We start from the raw sequence: 21,461 nt of genomic DNA on the forward strand, positions 1-21,461 counted from the left end.
TGGTACGTTGCGGGATGTAAGATCTACCACCGATTCCTAGCCTTGACTACTTCAAACTAGGGGAACAGGATTTTTCAGTAATCAAAGGAACACATCTTAGTCCTTGTTACTTTTTATGCCTTGTTGATAGTGATAAGTCCTCGGGTTGCCTGGACCGAGGATGATCTTGAAACAAGGAAAAAATGAGTTAGTTAGTCTTCATCTATGTGATTCCTAATCTTCTATTTGGTGTTCCCTAGTTTGAAGTGGTTAAGACTAGGGTTCTGATGCATGGTCACTATCGGTGTCGTTCCTTAATTTTGTTGCTAAGGAATCCAATTTTGACGGACAAAGGGGCGCGCCTTTGGAGGGTGTTCCAACACTCCGAAGGGTATAAATAGCGGAACCTATCAATTAGAATCGATTCCTTGCGATGAAGGCAAGAATGACAACTGTATCAAAACCGAATACTTCATCATTTTTCAATAGTGATGAAGTAATACGACATGCACTAAACTAAGGACACGGGATATACTACAATAGATCAAATTACTGGTCGCAGTAGTTTTATGTCCCGAACAGAAAAAAAAAAAAGCAAACTTTTTGGACGGTTGCTAAAAGCTTCAGCTGGATTTTTTATCCATTGGTACAACTTTTGTATTTTTCCATTTATTAGGAAAGTTTGCTAAATGGAAACAGCTGTTAAATAATTTTACCAAGAAAGAAATGGAACTCTTTTGGAGTTTTTTGATGAGAATATAGAAAATTTCATCATCACCTGGAGCTTTCATATTATGAAACTTTTTAGCTATAGATCTTATGCCGCGGATACACTTGGGTGACAAACTATAAGCATGAGCATTATTTGTATAATAAATTATTAGCACATCCATGGTCACACTTGCATATACAGTTTGTGTATAGTTATTGCACAGACAAAGTTATTGTATTGTGCTCATAATTATTATACAAATAATGCTCATGCTCATAGTAGATCATACAAGTGTATCCACGGCATTACTTCGTCCAAATCAGTCTCCCAGGAATCATCAAAAATATTTTCCGAGAGAAAATATTCAGATAATCCCGAGCAACATGATTCTCAATAGGACTAATTAGACCCAAACTGAATTTAAGGGAGTTCTCGAATGGCTTACACACTAAGATTTTTTTTTTCGTGTTTGGTAAATTTTACCTAAATCAAAACAACTGAACGTTCGGTAAAACTTTGACCTTAATTTTAAAGCCTATTGAATTAGAAAATAGTTTCAAAACGTTCAACCTTGTTTAAATTATCAAATCTTGTCATTTTAGTGGAGATTTAGTTTCAAAGTAGCTGAAAAGCAATTGAATTGAATTGCATAAATTTTACCGAGCTGTTCAGATTTCGGTAAAAATTACCGAAGCCGGTGATAATTTCTAAATGTGTAGTTTCTGTTTGTGAGCATTTTTGGAATATGTGATAAAAAATTTACTTTATGCGCTGGAATTTATGAGATTTTTTTCAAAATGTTTGTGAGCTTCCAAAAGTGTTTGGAGCTCGGGTCCAATTTCGAAACATTATTTTCAAAAGTTTCGTTTCCTTAGGACAGAGAATCGCTTTTTGATTTGTTTTTGTAAATCCCTCCAGATAACTTTCATGGCAGGATCGCGTTTTCTTTGATATTGCCTCCTACGGACATTTTTCAGACGGATCAAGAGCTGAAGATCACGCAGAGAAAACTATCATCGAAACAAAAATATTTGAGGTAAATTTAAACGTAAACTTAGTTTGTTCTGGCCACGAAAATAAACTCGGTTGATTTCAAACGTATTCTATGTTTGAAGTCATGTGACACGATGTGACATCAATGTTTAAAATAAATATAAAAATATTCGTCTTGAGAATAAATGAAACATTTTTGATTGTTTTGACAGCTTTGTTAACGAACATAGATATGTTTGTTTTAAACATGCTTTTTATGTTTGTTTACTACATAGTCGAGTTTATTTTAAACGTACTTTGTTTTTGAAACAAACATATTTTGAAATTATTTTAAATTTTGATTGCAATAAAGTAAATAAAAGCACACAATTAATTTGAATCGCCATGCTGTCTTTGGTTTCAATGCACCAGATTTAAATGCGTTGCTGACACCAAGACGATTCCAATTAATTGTACACGCAGAGAAATATATTTTAATTTCAACAATATTCTGTATTGAATTCAATAAAAAAAATCGTTGTCTCCCGGCTAACAATAAATATTGTTGACACAATCATTCATTTTATTGAATTCAAAGAAAATAATTTTTATTGAAGTAATGAAATTGGGTTGTTAGCGGAATGCTAAATAAAACAGCAAAAAAGGTTATCTTCCATTTAATTCCACTTAATTAATTTTGGTATCCATGACAGATACGTATTTCGACTACAATGTGCAGTCTTCATCAGTGTCATTCCCACTAAAGAATTTATCAAAATCTAACCCCCTTAAGTACTCATCCCCAAGTTAAAAAAAAGTCAAGATCATAGGTATAAAATGAAACTACAATGTGTTGAATCGGAACCTACCTAACTAATAAAAACCAAAGATTTAAGTAAGCTAAAGGAGAAAAATCTATAAAACTCTCTAAAAAGGAAAATCCCCAAAGGCTTGGTAGCCATCTGTAATCGGTATTTATTTAGATAACGAGAATTAATTTTTTACGGAAAATATCTACGATTCGCTCCTCTTGGCATTGCATAATAGCCTCCATAATTTCACCTTTTTTATTTTTCACAAGCACGAACGCTTTTAATGTCGATCGAAAATAACAATATGGTGGATTTGACGTTTACCTAGACCGTTACCGGACTCAGTAAAATATTTCACCGAAGTTAGTGATGAAGCTGATTTACAGACCTGCCGGTAAAAATGTTTACCGTTTTCGGTAAATTAAAATAAAATTACCGAAATTCGGTCATTTCATTTACAGTTTTCAGCAATCAAGTGAGAAAATACCGAAACATCTGTAATTTTCAGCATTACCGATCGAAGACGGTATTTTTTTTACCGAACTCAGGTTCTCTGTTTAAGTGCACACAAAGAACAAAAATTGTTGCTATAAAAATATTGCATGATCAAATTAAAAGTTTGCCAAATTTCGTCGTTTTAACTATGAAAATTTTCAAAATAAAACATATTTTTTTGGTTTAAAAGTGTTGCTTTCACTTTCGGCTTGTAATTTTAAAAGTGTATTTTTTAGAATAAAAGTCGAAAAACTGTCAAAAACCTCTTCATTGCAAAGTTGTTGACAGTACTGGACCACCGTTTCCCGCCAAATTAGACATGTGAAAAAGAAAGTAAACCAGCAGCTAACATGCATGAGCAGCAGCAGTTTCCCACATTTTCATAAGCCGGCGCGCTTGTTTCTCTTCTGACGCTATCAAGTGGAAGGATCGGAAGGATATTCCAGTTACGGGATTTGGAGGTAGGTTGATGAAATTTTCGAAAACTTTCGATCATGCTTCCGATTTTACTAATTTATGTGTTTTGAGCAGCCTCGTCACCAACTGTATCATTTGCGTAAAATGCTTCTCATGGAAGATTCCACAATGCAGTGCCCTTTCAGTCATCATCAAAAATATAAATAAACGAATATATATTAAATAAAATATTTCTATTTTTATTTTCTTCAAAGCATATAGCAGTCGAATTAAAAAATAATTCATGTTTGAAATGAAAACATACATCGTTGCGTTAAAAATGCCCATCTTTTAAATTAAATGCTTTCGTGAGTCTATTTAAAAACATGGGTTTTTATATTGACAGTTCTACAATTTGATTTGAAAGTTTCTACTTTTAAAAGTAAAAATTGAGTTGTTTTTGAATTGACAGTTGGCTGACTTTTGTTTTGAATGCTAAAGACTTTCTACCAAAAAGAACCAACGCAAACTTTTAATTCTATAGCAAGCCATCCTAAGGAAGTACAGCAAAACCGCGTTCCTCTCCAGATCAGACAAAAAAAGTGTCACCCACATCGTTGTTGACCAGTTCAAACCCCGTTTCTCTAAGCTGTTCTCGTCGGAACTTCTGGATAGAGCTTATGAGCTGAAGGAATTATGGCATAATATACGCATCAAAACAATTTCTCACTTATTTAAAAAATAAAACAAGAAAATACCACGAATTATAAAAACAACCATATTAATTTATTGAGCTAAATAAATTTTTATTTAAACCAAGAAAAATAGCATTTTGGGTCCAAAAATTAACGCTGTTCCTTTTAAACACCAGATATTGTAGTTTCTCAAAAAATCATTTTTGCTTTAAGAAAAGTATTGTTACGTGGTCGTATCATCCCATTTTTGAATTCAACAATAAATATTGTTGAAACGAAAGCATGATTATTGTTGAACCAAAGATATTGTTTTATAAGCCGGGAGATAATACAACTTTTTTGTTGAAACTATACTGAATATTGCTATGTTCAAAAATATTTTCTCTGCGTATACCAATGGTTTTTTCAATTTAATTAAAGATAATTTTTTGTGTGTGTGAAGCAAGCAAGCGAGACACCGTACATTGATTATGATTTTTTTTTTCCTAAAACTTAGCCTCGAACTTAGCTATGAAAATAGCTCGGAAAATAGTATAAATCGCCTAACCTCTAGCATGTCCATCGTTGCACTGTCCACGGATAGAAATCTCCTTATACCTTTTGGCAAATTTCTATTGCTGATTATTCATAAAATGTATAAGTCAACTAATAAGCAGACGCCTTGCAAAAAGTTAATGAAGATCATGTGTTGAATGAAATGTATAAGGGTCTGTTCATAAACTACGTAGACAGTTTTTTGGGATTCTTGACCCTCCCCCTCCCCCTGCGTAGACAATCGCCCATACAAAATTTTTAAAATTTGTATGGACCGTGGATAATTGTCAACCCCCCCCCCCCCCTAAACAGTCTACGTAGTTTATGGACAGCCCCTAAGTGGTCACACATACCTTTTCTCGATTCTTATAGGACCTATGTGGTTTGTCTTATGGAATGTATAAGGCTGATGTAATGGCAAAAATGTATAAGTGAAACACATGAATAAAATAATTGATTTTCGTTTCGTGTATCGATCCATCAACTCATGAACCGGGGACCAACGGCTTTACCTCTATGGTTTTACTTCCCTTGCGTAGGAAGGCGTGATCAGAGATGTTATCCCTAGTAAACAAATACCATAAAAGAACTTTATCCCGGATGGATAAACTATCCCACAAATGGTTTGGATGATACCCCAAACACGTCGTTAATGATTATTTTTATTAGGGATGCCTCAGAACATCCCGGCGGCGCGCTGGTTACCGTGCAAGTAACAATTTTGGTTTAATGAGGGCTCTATAGAATATGATTTTGACTTGTAGCATGCTTTAAAACCACTATAAAACTTAAAATGTTACTTGGGCAACGACACGAACACACGTAAAATTTTATTTTCTTGGTATGCGTCTCACGTCGCTTGACAGATCTGATCGCCCGTTTGACAGATCAAATCGCTCATCTGACAAATTTAATTGCGGACCTCGTTGCGGACTAACTTAATGCTCCAGTGGCATGTCGGTTCGTCGGTGGTAGTAGATGAAGCTCGAGCTGAAGCACCTAGATTAAAATGATATGTCAGGTATAACATTTGATAACGGCACAAAAGTATTTGTAAACAAACTTTCTAAGGCCCTTTACGAACTAAAGTACGCCCACGCAAACCAATACCACTTTCGGAAAGGTGATAGTTGCCCCTATCCGATGATGTTGTTGGTTTGCGTGGGCGTACTTTGGTTCGCGTTTAAAGGACCTTAGAAAGTTTGTTTACAAATTCTTTTGTGCCGTTATCAAATGTTATGCCTGAATGTAACATAATTTGAACTCGAATTTGAATTTGGATCCTCGTTTGGATCAAAAGGCATTATGACGTAATATTTGAACAGCCCTTTGTGGTGATTTTTTTTTTTTCTTCGGTTTGCATCGAGGTTTTCGTGCACGGGTGCTTGTTTACAAACCCGCTTCCAGTGTTGAATTCAACTACGATATCTTTGATATTATGTCAGAAAAATATGTCAAACACCAATTTGTTGATGTTCACGGGAGTCGCATTTTAATTTTACGGAAGATTTCGATTTATTTGCTAAAATGTTACTTCCCGGCAACAACATCAAATTTTTCGTAACGTGATAGTAGTGAAGCAGTGACAGGCAGTGAAATTTGTTGAAGAATTACCAATTTTAGTGCATTTTTGACTGTTTTCTGATTCTGCTACATTTACGACCTTGAAATCGCTACTCTCGCTTCCAACATCAGCAACAGAATCGGAAACATGGAGGAATCTCATCATCGCAGCATAATGGATCATCTGGAAATGGGAACTGGTACTCATCATCTACAAGAGGATCTATCCAAAGGAGTGCTTCGAACGATTCATAACGTCGAAAATGGAACGTTGCATTTCATTACGATTCCTCCAGCATCCAGCAGCCGTGAACAGGAATACATCGAAAGCTCCCTGTTGGGTGCAGATCTACTATCAAATCATCTGCCTAATGGGTTACTGGTGGACTATATCAGCAACCCAGGACCATCTACACCGAACAATCAGTTTCACCAGCAAACAACAAACTTAATGGATCATCACAACAGTATTCAAACCTACACGGCCGAAGACCTTCAAACGCTGGTCGATGCGAGTACCTTGCAAACTTCGGAGAATGATCGAAAACTATTTCTTCAATTCGTCAACAAGCCGACCACACAGATATCCCATGAAGCACCGGTCATTGTTACGAATCCTAAGGTGAGTCATTTGTGAGATTTTTCTTGGTGATTGACGTTTATTATTTTAATCGTATATTTTAGGATATGTCTTCCGTTAATTCGTTGAGTGATCACGACAAGCTAACCCAATCACAATTGGCCAATGTCAATCACATGCCTGTTGCCACATCTGGAAGTAACTTCATTCACTACCATCATCAAGATCAACTTCTCAATACGACGCACCCCAATATGGCCAATCTAAATAGTTCGGGAAATATTCTCACTACCCACCATGGCACGCATCATCATCATCATCATCATCCTCATCATCACCATCACTCTCATCACCATGCTCCGGTAGCAGTTTCTCATCAGATAATACAAAATACAACACAGCTCCAGCAACAGTCACTATCACAGCCACAGCAGCAACAACAACCACAGCAACAACCGAATCAAACGCACCTTTCGTCAATCCATCCTATGTTGCAAAACGATTGCGTTCCCCCTAAATTATTTCACGTTGCTTCATCAGCTACCGCCAGTACAAATATTGCGATTAGTACCGCAACAAGCCAGAATGTAAGTTAAGACCTAATAGAATGTGCAACGGAATTCAACCGGGATTACCATTTTGATTTCTTTTCTATCCTTAGTGCATTCAAATGCCCCCACTGGCGCCCATCAAACGTGTTGAATCTCCTAAGCGATATCTTGCCTATCAAATGGCTCCATCGCAACAAAATACTGTCCTTGAAAGGCCACCCTCCGATAGCGTATCCACTGAGGGGTTCATCTCCAGAGAAGATCTCATGGAGTGCGAACCTCGTTCCGATGATGAAGACGACATCGAGTCCGGGACAGGACATAATACCAACAGTCACTTCGCTAACACCTACCTGCCTCACAAGAAGCGACTTGCCAAGAAATTGGTCGTTTCGAAGAGTACAAACCACCCGGATCAGTTCCATCGGGATTCGGTCATTTCCAATGATCACCAAAGTCAGCAGAATACGGGCACCGTCAAGGAAAAACCTAAGGCATTTGCCTGCCAACTTTGCAGTGAATCGTTTGAAGATCAGTTGATTTTTTTTACTCATCTAAAAGGTCACTACGAACCCTTGACGGGAAGTCCACTCGATGATGGCAAAGGAAATGACCCGAAGAAGAAACCAAAACTTCCACGAGTGAAACATACCAAGAAGCTGCAGAATGACAAATCTTCTCGGTCTACTTCCGAGGACTTAGCACAAGGATTAAACTACCAACCCAATCATCAGACAGCTTTCACCTCGCAAGTCGTCAACCACACCGAAAGCGATCGTCTTTATCAGCAACAAAATCAGCTTGGCACTGACGTGATTGTCAACCCTCAGCAGCAAACAACAGTGCCGGTTTGTACCGATACTGAAGCAGCCGGAGAGTTTAGCGAGACCGAAGACATGTTGGAAGGCATCCGAAATGTTGTACAGAAAGTGCAGGAAGCCGTCGATACGGATACTAACGATGGTCTTGGACTCAGCATGGGACGCAGCACAGTGGATGATAAAGCATGGTTCCAAACTCAGCAGCAGCAGCAGATACCAACGGTAGTACAGTCCGAAATGGTGAAAGCGATTGATTTTGCCAGCGATCTGGATGCACAGGAGATTCACATCAACACAGGAAACGACAACTTTGTGCTGTTTCTCAACAAGTCGGACTTCCAGGAACAAGGTGAGTGGAGCGCGGGGTGTATTGGGTTAGAGATGGCAAATGTCATTTTTTAAATTGTTTCTATAAGTCAATCATAAAACGTCCAATCGATCTGAAGTTCTAATGGGACTTGGCCCTCCTTCTTCTTATTTGATATTACGATCCAACCGGAACATAACGCCTGCACTTACTAGTCCGAATGAAATTAACCAGAATCATGGCTTCCTGGAGTCTTAGGGTACGGCCAGGGTAGACGCGATTCGCGACGCGACGCGACCAATTCAAAAGAATCTTATTATTTATTATTATTCCTTGCGTGAGTCGCATCGCGTCGCGTCGCGTGTCGCGTCTACCCTGGCCGTGGCCTTAGGCTGTGAACCATTTGCCAAGTTAAATTTAACTCGTGGTTAAAAGTGACATTTCGAAAGTTTATTTATTTATTTATTATTCTCTTCATCGGATTTTTGTTGTCTAAATGAAGATTGATGGGGAAAAGCCTATTTGGCAAATATTTGCGCAAATAGGCGTAAAACCCCCATATCTTTTCAAAATACAAGGAACAATATAAAAAGGACAGAAAAACACATCAATTATAAAAATAATAATACTATGGTCTTCATCATAAAAAAATAACCTCGTCCTATGGCATGGAGTTGTCCTTGGATCAGTCGAGGCCGTCATCGCAGACTTGATCGGGAACAAAAAAGGAAACAGGTAGCAAAATTCATCAGATGTACATTAATGAACAGCTACTCACCGTCTTGCAACAATTTGCTGATTGAAAGCAGTTGCATGTGTCGAACCGTATCGTCACCTATCCAGCAGACTACGTTGAATCCGTTGACGAAATGTTTCCACTGTGCAGTTGAAATCGAAAAAAAACATAGAATTCATTGAAACGGGCAGACATGAACCGTATTGGATCATGTAATCCGTAATTAGCTGAACGGGGTCCGAGATGCAGGAAACTTCTCGATCGTAGAACTCGTTCAGGTGCATAGATTTCGAATTCAGCCAAAATCCCGGGAGAGTCGATTTCGCTTATCAGCATTTTTGCTGCAAAAACTGCCTGGTTAATCTTCCGCCTACGTTCAAGACTTTCAATACGCAGTAGTTGGCAACGATCTTCTTAGGGTGGAAGGTTCGTAGGATCGTATCAAGGAAGGTGGCGAAGAGCGTAACGAACGAATTTCCTCTGAACAGACTCGATCCTCGCTATCCAAACTGTTTCATACGGACACCATACTACTACCTACACCAAATTTCAAGATCGATCGCACTAGAGAACAATATAGAGCTGTCAGGCAGGTAGGATCCCGAAACTCATCAGAGATCTTAAAGATGAATCCGAGTTGCCTGTTAGCTTTTGCTTTGATATCCGTGTAATGTAGCTTAAATGTCAAAGCAGAATCAAGTGTAATTCCTAGATCGCGAACGTTGTCCACATGCTGCAGAGGTTGGTTATCGATCGTATAATTGAATGCAATAGGTTTTAGCTTGCGATGGAAAGTGATGATATTGCATTTTTGAACACTCAACGTGAGAAAATTCCTAGAGCACCACTCTTTGAAACTATCGATCAGGTGCTGCAACCGCAGGCAGTCAGTGAAGCATCGCACAACCACGTACATCTTGACATCATCTGCATAGAATGACCGGCAGCCAGTTGGAAGTATCAAACCGATTTCGTTAATGAATATGGAGAATAGCAGCGGTCCCAAATTGCTGCCTTGAGGAATGCCTGAGTTGTTTGAAAAATATTCCGATTGATCAGACCCGATTTTCACACAAAACTCTCGATTGGTAAGATACGATTCAAACCAACGAGTGAGTCCATGAAAAACACCAAGCTTCTCAAGTTTGGCAATTAGAATGGCATGATCAACCCGGTCGAAAGCAGCCTTGAGATCCGTGTATACGACGTCCACCTGTGCCCCTGCCTCCATATTCCGTAGGCATAGGGAAATGAAAGGAGCGAGGTTTGTTGAGACCGAACGTTTGGGGTGGAAACAATGTTGGTCAGGAGAAATGTAGTTTCTACAGCTGGCAAATAAAGCGTCGTTGATGATTATCTCGAATACTTTCGAGCAGGCACAAAGTGAAGTAATTCCTCGGTAATTCTCCACATTTTGTTTGTCTCCTATCTTGAAAATCGGGAACATGAACGAAGATTTCCAACGAGAGAGAAATACACGTTGTTGTAACGAAATATTGAACAGCTTTGAAAGCGGAGAGGAAAGCTCTGTTGAGCATCTTTTGAGTATGGACGATGGAATGCCGTCAGGCCCAACAGCGTTCGAGAATTTCAGCTTCTGGATGGCAGAGTCGACGAGGTCCAATGTGACCGTGAAAATATCAAAGCTGAACGCGTCACTGGGAGTATCTTTGATCTCTTCAGCAACTTGGCTTAACGATGCCGTTGAATCGTTGAAAACACTCTTGAAATGCTCAGCTAGGAGGTAACATTTCTCTAAAGAAGTGTTGGCTCTTTTATCGCTTAGATGAATTTCAACCGGTAGCCCATCCTCTTTCCTTTTTGTCTTCACAAGCGTCCAGAATAGCTTAGGATTACGCCGGAGATTGGTCTGCATACGTCTCGAGTACTTCTTGTATAGAAAACCGTTGTACATTCGGTAGCAATTACTTGCTAACGAAAATAATCGTTTGGTGAATGGATTACGGGACTGGCTGTATTTTCGAAGAGCCTTCGATCTCACACGCTTCAAAGTTTTGTAATCGAGCATTGGACCATGCAGGTTTTGGAGCAGGTCTCCTCAGAGGCACACAATCCATTATTAATCGGCTAACAACTTCGTCGAAATAGTTAACGGCTTCATCAATGGACGAACACAAGTCAAACGACTGCCAATCTACCTGGGCCAGTGAGTGATTCAATGCGACGTAGTCAGTTCTACGAAAGTCCAGGCTTTGTACATCAACGATGTTTTCATAGAGAACAGGAACTGATCGATTGATGAATGTTTCCAACGCTGGATGATCGGCGTCTAGATGTATCAGAGGCTCAGATGCCTCAGTGACACTGCACTCTAGTGCGGCGGCTTCGTTCACCAACACAAGATCAAGCAGCCGAGAGTTTCTGTTTGGTACAGAATTAATTTGCATTAAACCATGCAGGCTAAAACCATCCAAAAGAGCACAGCAGGAAGCAGGCATGTACGACCGAAGAATGTCAATGGTTGGATGATCATTCGCGGAAATATTCCAAACAAGCCCAGACTGGTTATAGTCGCCAAATAACAGAGCTAGATCGTTGTGATGTAATCGGGACAATACAGCACCAATGGAACTGATATGGTTCTCAACGCAGCTCAAATTAGATTTACGGTCAGGAGGAAGGTACATAACGCCGATGCTTATCATGTTGTGTGACGTCGTAATCTTCACCCATAACTGCTCAAGAGAAGTACTAACCGGAGCAGGATCGAGGCAACAGTTCAGTCGTTTGGAAACCGCAATCAAGAAGCCACCACCGCGTGATTTGACACTGTTCATCCGGTTACGGTCATTACGAAAAACTGAGAACCTACTGCCAAATAATTGTGCTGAGTGAAGTCGATCATCTAGCCAGGTCTCGGTAAGAACTATTGCATCGTAGTTGGACTCAACAGCAGTCAAGAATAAGTCGTCAATTTTAGTTCGCAAGCCACTAACATTTTGATAATACACCACAAGTCCATCGGATAACATAGGTTGGCAATCGAAAAGGCAAGGTTCAGTCGGTGGTGAAGAAGATGTTGCGCTGAAACGTGGAGGCTGATCAGACGAGGAATTGGTTTCAATAAACGCATACTTGCCTGAAATCAAAGGTTGGAATACCCCTTCACCGTTCTCAACCACAGGGTCAGAACAACTACGATGGTAGGAATTAGTACACACGACTGCGTTGAGAGGCTTAGGAGCTTCCATGGGGCGGTAGGCAATGCGTTCTGGGCTGACAGTTTCAGAAACGTGGCAGCTACGATTCGGTGCAGTATGTTCAGAATCGGTGTTATAAAGGAAGCCGTCATCGGTGGACTGCAGACCGTGATGTTCAGGATTGAAATAAGCAACATTGGAAATGCAAGACGTGCTGTAACTTGAAGGCATATCAGGCGAAGAATTGTCTTGATCACATTTGTACTTGCCTGTTGAAGCAAGCTGGAAGACCCCTGATCCACATCTAGTCACAGGACCGGGACGACTGTGATGACCGGTGGCAGGAATCAGCGGGACTGGACTAGAGGAACCAGAGGCTTCCAAAATGCAGTCCATAGTGCGACCCGGGCGTGAAGTTTGGTGACTCATGCTGTACAGTGGTTGTTTAATGCCGTTGGCAACAGAAATGCTACTCAACAGGAGGAAGTCGGTGAAGGATTTTGTATCTAGAGGCGTAACACTGGAACTCGAAAACTGATCAGACAAATACCTGTTGCTACTAGAAGCATACTTGCCTGAACATGAAGGTTGGGGGACCTCACCGCCATACTCGACCGCAGGGCCAGAACGACTATGATGACTGGAAACAGCGTGCGCGACCGGATAGAGCGGAACGAGGTCCCCCATAGTGCGTTCTGGTTTACAGGAATTGGGAATAAAATCGACTTCATCAAGTGATGCTGCAGCTTCGATTGTGCAACGCTGCATGTAACTCGGAATTAGATGCCATCCATTCCGGTGACGGGAGTGGAATAATCCGAAGGACCCGGAACAGGAGAGATTGTGATGGTCGGCGTGTTCAAACGAGGCAACCACATGTTTTTTGAACTTGTGTCCTCGAATTCGCGGTACATCCCCTCTGGCCAAGTATCCGAACTCAAAGCAATTTTGCGTAGTTTTGTAACCATTCCGACCTTGTACGAAATAAAGCTCATTCGACTCGTATCGGATCCCTTTTTCACAAGCGGCACAACCTTTACCGGATCTTCGCACTGAACGCTAGTTTTGACTAGCTTCTCAATTGATTCCGGTTTCACGCTAGGGTGCACACGGGAGAGGTACAGCCAAAACAACTCAGTAGGCTCAGGAACAGTCCGAACATCAGCATCAGTCACCGCTTTAGTACCACCAACAAGTGGTTTGCTAGTCAGTAGGGCTTCATCACGGCGACGTTTCAATGGGGGTTGACGGGTGATATTTCCGGAATCCAGATTTGTCGGAGAGGATGACGCTATTCGTCTCGTCAATATAGCAATTTGCTGTCCTTATTTGGCCATTTCCTGTCTGATCTCAGCATGTGCAATTTCTTGCCTCTCGGTAATAAAGTTGATTGCGCTTCCAAACGACGAGACTGTTGTTTTAAATCTGGCACATTTCATCAAAGTTACGCACTCGTCACACATCCAGTACAAGTTCGGACTTGAGTGGATAATGTTCAGAAAACCCAGACAACCAGAAGTCGTATAACAATGTACAGACAGTATCGTAAATTGCTACAGTTTAAGTCAAAATCGCATATAAGAATGGCATACTTCGCATTATGTTTAAGTTAAATCGTATAGAATGCATATTTCCGACTTATATGCGATGACTCATTTTTCCCTCGTACTGAATCACAAATTAAATCAGATTACATCGTAAGACTTTTCAAAATGAATTTGTTATTACAGATTAAATCGTATATGATGTTAAATCAACTCGTTTAAAATTAAATTAAAATATGCACGTATATGGCCTCCACTTTTGTACGTATAAGCCATTTCTTTGCATTCTATACGAATTGTTTGTTTGTATATATGTTTGTATATCACGAAAACAACTTTGAATATATGTGCATTTTGGTTGTCTGGGAAGCCTTGTTCAGCTTCGTGTTCGCGCACCTCATGTGTATGTAACTCTTCATCGCCTTTAACAGGTTTTGCGCATTTGTCACAAGCAGAACTCATGATGAACATGATAGCAACTGAACACGCGTGTGGAGATGCTCTAATACGCTCGTCACTCGAACGGTGGAGGTGGATTCAGCAGTGCGTCTGATCTTGATAACAATAACACAGCAGTAAACACAAGATTTCCGATACGAAATTGATTCAGCACTTATTTCACAACTCGAAATATACACTATAAACAATATTTCCACGACGAACTTCACTTCTCGCTGATTGCTGACGTGTTTATGCAACGATACACAACGGAGAAAATAATTTTTCGCTAACCCGTATGCTAAAAAACCATTAATCAAACCAGCGCAAAAACACCATACAAACAATACCAAAAGCTTTGTCTTTGTACCTTGTTATTTTCTATGTTCGAAAATCCCCGTGCTGTCGATTGACCGGTTTTCAACCCACGGTTGTAAAAAACTTAACTTCTTGTTTGTCAGAAATAACCACGCTCGGATAGCAGGGTTAATCGATAACTTTCCATCTGTCAAATTTTAACCAAAAGTTAAAATAATCCACCAAATGGTTCAGAGCCTTTTAAGGCCCAAGCGCAATGACAGCGGAAACGGAACGGCATCGGCAGCGGAAAAGCCCGAGCTGAGTAAGCCTACTTGTCGGATTGAAAACTAGTTAGAACCAAATAGACATCGGTTAGGCTTCTTGATGTCATTTGTGACAACTGTCAAACTTTCCGTTTCCGTTCCGCTTCCGTCCAGATTGCGTTTGGGCCTTTAGTGTGAACTTCGTTTTGCGGCGAACTTTATTTGACGTCCTGTGGAGTACAAAGTATGCTTTGGATTACTCTGCTGGTGTCATTGGCGTTGACGGAACCGTTGGAAAATCGTCTCTTCTAGCAAAAATTGACAGTATCTTACGGGAATTTTCGGTGGAGTAAAGAGATAGTACAAAAGCCGCCATGTTTCACGCACTGTCCGACGTTTGCTTACGCGATTTTCCATAGGAGTAAAGAGCTACAGAGTCGCCGTCAACGCCAATTATCGGTGGTCACCAGTGAGCCCAAATACACGAACTCATCAACCACCCCGATATCGCCGTCAATCCGAACTCGGGGTGCGAGAATAACACTATCTTCTCTTGAACCTCTTCCTCTCACGAAAGCCCATCACCTTGCTGTAATCTTCTTTGAGATTCGAAGGGACTCGGTTCAATTGCGTCAGTTTATCCGGACATCCGTATTCGTGCATATTTTGCCATAGCTGATCTTGATCGATTATGTCGTATGCTGATTTGAAATCAATGAATAAATTATGCGCGGGTAGTAGGGCAAGTTGTATTCGCGGCATTTCTGTAAACTTGCCGGATCGTGAAAATATGGTCCATTTTAAACCAAGGCAATATAAATTATACGAGGATTCGTGTCCTTGCTCATGGTATGACGCGATCGGATGAGTAGATGTCGGTAGTTTTTACATATTTTAAATATGGCGTCTTGGACACGAATTTGAAAGTAGCTTGTATGAGCTGTCACGTCGTTTCTTCGGTGAGCATAGTATTTGAGAGAGAATCTTGTAGGCAGCGCTGAACAGTGTGATCGTAGGATTGCGCCACGGTACCTTCCATTCAGTCCATTCACAACACCCAGTAGATCAGTAGGGAAATTTCCAGGTTGTGAAAAATTCCACCCCTCATCATCCTTCATCAACGAATGAATTTGATAAAAGCGAAGACAACATATCAAGAAGACTGGCAACTCTACCATTTTCTCATACGACCGCTATGAGACCGGCACAATCGCGTCATCTAACGCGAAAAGGTAAATGCTTCGAACGAATTGGATAGCAAAGATTACAACCTCAGAAGAATGGTTTGTGTATTTGCTCATTTCTCTATGCGTTACTTCCACCTTCGCTCGAGCGCAGCGCTACTGTATCTGTCGCTTGGATTCTGGCAGAGTTGCCAGTCTTCTTCTTGATTTGATAAAGGATGCTCGACCCGATTCGTGTCTTCCTCAAAATTGTCCTTTGCTCGCTTTCTACTTTCTATATACAATCAGAGCGTAAAATTATTGACTGCTTAGGCTGAGTGTGAAGGCACTGCACTATTCAATTAATTGCTCTGTCCATATCGTTTGTTCAAAGCGGTAAAGAACGAGACAATGAAAGAGCCAACAAAAACATTCAGTCACTCACGAACAGGCGACTCACACCGCTTGCCTTCGCTCAAACAGCATGCAATTAAAGCATGTTTCTATAGAAAATGTACGCTCATTCATTCAAAACAAGGATTGGGTACCATCACGGAAGAATAAACGTGCTGACTGAGTGCTTGGCTGTCAGTGACTCGTTTACTTCTCAATCATTCAGATTCTCACGAGACAGTGAATCTCGCAGTGGATGATGAGGCAGATGGCAGTTCATATTCATATGAAAATGACTCATTTAACCCTAACTGTTTTATACACTGTATACAATTCCACAAACCCGAAAAATTCCTAGACCAGACCGGGAATCGAACCCAGCCACCTTCAGCATGATCTTGCTTTGTAGCTGCGCCTTTACCGACTGAGCTAAAGGAAGCTCCGCTCTACATTTATCTTTATATTCTTAAAAATTCTCGCGAGAAATTGCTTCAATTTCTCTCCATTATATGCATCACAATTCGTTTGGAACATTCCTCGAAATCTTGTGGTATGCCATTTATAATTTAGAAAACTGTTATCCCATATTTTTTTTATTCTACGTCAGAATTCCACAGAATTTTCTTGAAATGCTTTTTAAAAATGGTTTTGTGAAGGATCTCTTGGAATTCTCTTGAAACTCTCCTTAAAATTCCCTTGGAAATTACTTCAGAATCTCCTGGAACACAACTCAGAGTTTGTTTGGAGATATCCTCGAAATTTCCTAACAAATCCACTCAAAGTTTTTGAAATTTCTTAAAAATTCTCATGAATTATTTTAGGAATTCTCTTGAAACTATCTTCAAGCAAGTTTAAAATTTTGCAAAGATTTTACCTATAATTAGATTCTCTTGGAATTATTATCCATGTTTTTTTTTAATTAATCGATCGATCCACATTTGAGAGAATTTTAGCCGTAGGTGTTTGTTAGAAGTTCTGAGAGGTTTCATACATTGTTTGGGATGGTTTCGAATACCGTTCTGGCAACTTCAGAAACGTTCTGAAAAGTTTAAGAAGTTTCGAGAGATTTCATCAAACACTGCGACCTTAAAAAATCAGGACATTCTTACAAAGATTTCACAAAAATAAACTTCTTCAATCATTCCCAACAAGCCAACGAAGTTCCTCCTGAGCGAGGGTGGATTCCAATTTGCTGCTGCGGCCTGGACCTGGACCAGAATATAACTCTAAAACTTTCCAGGCTCAGACAAATCGTTGCGTACGCCTGACGTCTTTGGCACGACTTCACATTCAGCAAACTTGGAAGTACTCCAAATTATTGCGAGGATCAAAATCTTCTGCTTCTTCTTAGCTTTGACGCTCTTAAACGAGCTTTCGCCTGCTCTCAACTTGATTATTCTCGAAGCACTTCTACAGTTATTAATTGGGAGCTTTCTAAGCCAATGCATGAATTTCTATATTGTGCTGCATTCTATGTCCAGGGAAGTACAGAACATTTCCAACCCGAAAGATATTCTGGACCAGACGGGGAATCGAATCCGCCGCCAGCTTTGTTAATACCGTGCCTTTACTTCCAAATTATAAATGGGCAAATGCCGCGCATTTCGACGATATCGAAAATTGCGCAAAGGCGGCATGTTGAAAGTGTACTTATGCTTTGTAGGACACCCTATAGGTTCTCTTTATTACATTTTAATAATAGTTTCTCAAATTCTATTTTATCAAAACCATAAATACTAAATACATTATTATCTCCACCATTTTTTCCAGATATATTGGAGCACACCGCGCATCAAATGCCGTCCACCCACCAACAATCAACAAATCGGCTATCCTCGAACTCTCAACAGCACGCGATTCTTCGTCACTCGCTCCAACCAAACCACGACCCATCAACGTCCTACATACTGGAAACCGGGCAGTCACTCCCGCAGCCAACCATTGTCGACGATTGTGACATGAACAGTATTCAAATTCTTGGCCTCAGTACGAACGACATCGAAAACCACGAGATAGCCAAGCTGGTGGAGTTCAACCTTACAGCGCCGCAGTTGAACGAATTGGACGGGACCAAGCTTCTAAAAGACGAACATAAACCAAACGAAGATCCTAGCGAGGGCGACTTGGACGATGATAACGAAGAATTCTATGTATCCGACGATGAAGAGGGTGAAGGAGATGCGTTGGAGGCTAACGATGATAGTGAAGATCATGCGGAAGTCGTTGATGTGAGTCACCGGTATGGTGAACCTAATCATGTTAACAGCTCAAGACCAGTAGTGACCTTATCTGCCCCTCCGGGTAAAAAGAAAGGTCGGAAAAAGGCCAATGGAGAAGCTTCGGATGAAACAGGGAACGATGATGGGTCGAAGAAGGCTGGCAAAAAGTATCCCTGTGCTGAACCAGACTGTGATAAGGTTTTCAATTCGAAAACGGCAGTTCGTTACCATGAGTTGCAGCATAAGAACGAACGGCCCTACAACTGCAACCAATGCCCGAAAAATTTCTTCACTTCCAGTGCATTGAAGGTACACGAGCGGTTGCATTCCGGAGAGAAGCCCTACAAGTGCGAGGAATGCGGGAGAGCATTCCGCCAGTGGGGTGACATGAAGTACCACCAATCCTCCATACACTCGAATGAGAAAACGCATCAATGCGAGTTTTGTGGGAAGAAATTTGCACGCCGATACTCGCTAGTGCTACACAGAAAAATACACTTAAACGAAAAGAATCACGTTTGTGATATTTGCAACAAAGCTTTCCGGGCTAGTTCGTATCTTCAGTCGCACAGAATGATTCACACCGGTGAGAAACCGTACTCGTGTACGATTTGCATGAAAAAGTTCCGCTGCGGAGGGGACATGAAGCGCCATCTGAAGACGCACGACCGAAGCAAAACTACGTCCGGCAGCCACAAAACGACAGTACAACTCGATGACGAATCGTTCGACAAAGCAAAATCCAAGGCTAATACGGCAGCTAAAACCCCAGCAACGGATGTGATAGATCTAACGAAAATCAAAAGTGAAGGCGGAAGCAAAGTGAGAACGATTCATGCGTCACCGGTCGTTACGGTACTCTCCAAGGACATCAACCAAGCGGCAGGCGGACCAGGCAGTAGAATAAGTAGTGGCACCTCTTCCGGCCAACTGATTTACCTCACGCAGGCCGCTGGGGATCAGTTTCGAAAGCCAGAGGAAACCGTACTGATAACGGATGTAACGCGGTGGTGAAAGGGGGCGGTGGAGAAAATGCAATTTGGTACTGTGTGTAATAGACTTTTTCTATTTTAAATGTTTTTTTACGTTAAGTCTTAACTGTATTTAAACATCGTGTAAGGAAAGTATTTTACCTGCTCCTTTTTAATAAATACACAAAAGTGTTTGTACGAAATCCATGTGTGTTTTTATAGTCTTATTTATCTCATCTGTTCTGCCGCGATTCCTTGGAACACATTTCGGAATGGATCACATCACATAACATCACATCATTCCTACTACTCGAACTTTACTGTGGAACAATATTTTGATATTTTTCTTCTAGAATCTCGAGAAAATAGAATCTTGTTCATGCTAAGCTTGAAAATTCTGGAATTTATTGCGTCATTTTCGTAAAATCACTGGTAGATAGATGGTGGTCCCAGAACTGCTCGACAATATGATTAATTCACTTGGAACTCTCTTCTTCATTTTCTTTACATTATCCGCACAATTCTTTTCCTTTAGCTTCTCCTCAAAAGAATTTTTATAAGAATTTCCTTTAAATTCAAGTCAGAATTATTTTATATTCGCATCAAAATTTCTTTGAAATCAGGAAAATTTGTCCAGTCTATGAGCCAAGAAAATTTTATCCGGAATCTGAATTTTATAAATCTGGGCTGTTGACATTTTTCAAAGCTAACATCTTAAAAATGTCTTGTCGAAAAAAGTCGAAAAATCTTAAGCTTATTTTTTTTTTGTCTCTGAATTTTAAAAACTCCCTGAAGCCTCAAGATCCAATACATGTGATCAGTTATTTTTTCAAGTTCTATATTTCTTACACAATTGCTTAGATCAATCTTTTACTTATCAGAATTCAGCCCAATCGCCTTCAGCATAAATATATTTGTAACTTAGTATGATTTTGTTACTCCAAACCATTTAAAAAAAAATCTGAGGCTTTGAAAACTTTCGACATTTTGATCTGTAAAAAATACCTTAAGTCTTGAACAAGTAAAACCGTAAAACTTTATGATCTTAATTGATGAAGAAGAAAGGACATTCGACGCTTCGCCATAATTTACACATAAAAGAATAAATCAGTTCAAGCTGAACATTGCATTAGGTCCTAAGTAACATTGACATATTCTCTTCGTTGACTATCTCTTTGTATTCCAACGGCCAGGGCTGTCATCTGATCACTCAATGCGCGCAATGTACTGATTTTCTGGAATAAACAAAGTGAGAATCAAGCAAATACAAAATTTGCTTGCTTGTCGACAAAGGACGGGGCTTAGCTACGGGCCCTGATTCCATTGGGTATCCCATGCTCCAACGGCTACCTTTTTCAGTGAAAACCGCGCTTCTAGAGTTGCTGAATCGTATTTGGCATTGGCGTAGCTAGACAATTTATGTGGAGGGGGCCTAGATAATTCTAGAGAGGGGCCTAGATAATTCTGGAGGGCCCCCCATTAGCTACACCAATGGTATTTGGCACAGCGGAGTATTCCTGAACAACTGGCAAACAGGGGTTTTCGTACCAATCCCGAAGCCGAATTCCACTGAGACCGGACCTGCTGCTTTTCGGCCGATTACACTTATAAATTACATGTCCAAAGTCTACGAAAGGATGTTTTTTTTTTTCTTAATTTGTTTTCCGTCGATATTATTTTCCGTGCTGAGCACCAATGCTACCGACGCCAGGGAGGCAGCTTCCACACCTGGACCCTACCTTTCGACCCATCAACTCATGAATCGGGGACCAACGGCTTTACTTCCCTTGCAAAGGAAGGCGTGATCAGAGATGTTATGCCTCAGAAAATCCCGGCGGCGCCGGACTGGGAATGAA

The 21,461-nt window shown here is 40.5% G+C and overlaps 2 protein-coding genes across 2 annotated transcripts in view; both read left to right on the forward strand.

Moving 5' to 3' along the window:
- FucTB (alpha-(1,3)-fucosyltransferase 10) overlaps window positions 1-21,461 on the forward strand; it is a 435,464-nt gene that overhangs the window by 290,437 nt on the left and 123,566 nt on the right. The window lies entirely within an intron of this gene.
- On the forward strand, window positions 6,058-19,768 carry LOC135711679 (uncharacterized). The gene is made up of 4 exons (XM_065234603.1): window positions 6,058-6,780; window positions 6,843-7,325; window positions 7,400-8,459; window positions 18,186-19,768. Exons 1-4 carry the CDS (start codon window positions 6,307-6,309, stop codon window positions 19,646-19,648), a joined length of 3,480 nt encoding a protein of 1,159 aa, XP_065090675.1. The 5' UTR covers window positions 6,058-6,306; the 3' UTR covers window positions 19,649-19,768.

This window comes from Ochlerotatus camptorhynchus, unplaced genomic scaffold (assembly GCF_037179485.1).
Source record: "Ochlerotatus camptorhynchus isolate MF236.1 unplaced genomic scaffold, CSIRO-AGI_Acam_v1.1 ptg000038l, whole genome shotgun sequence".
Classification (NCBI taxonomy): Eukaryota; Metazoa; Arthropoda; class Insecta; order Diptera; family Culicidae; genus Ochlerotatus; species Ochlerotatus camptorhynchus.

What these genes read in the sequence shown, in the direction of transcription:
- LOC135711679 (XM_065234603.1), top strand. Translation starts at nt 6,307, where the DNA reads ATGGAGGAATCTCATCATCGCAGCATAATGGATCATCTGGAAATGGGA. An exon ending in TCATTGTTACGAATCCTAAG is followed by an intron (nt 6,781 to 6,842) that starts GTGAGTCATTTG and finishes CGTATATTTTAG; the next exon opens with GATATGTCTTCCGTTAATTC. An exon ending in GTACCGCAACAAGCCAGAAT is followed by an intron (nt 7,326 to 7,399) that starts GTAAGTTAAGAC and finishes TTCTATCCTTAG; the next exon opens with TGCATTCAAATGCCCCCACT.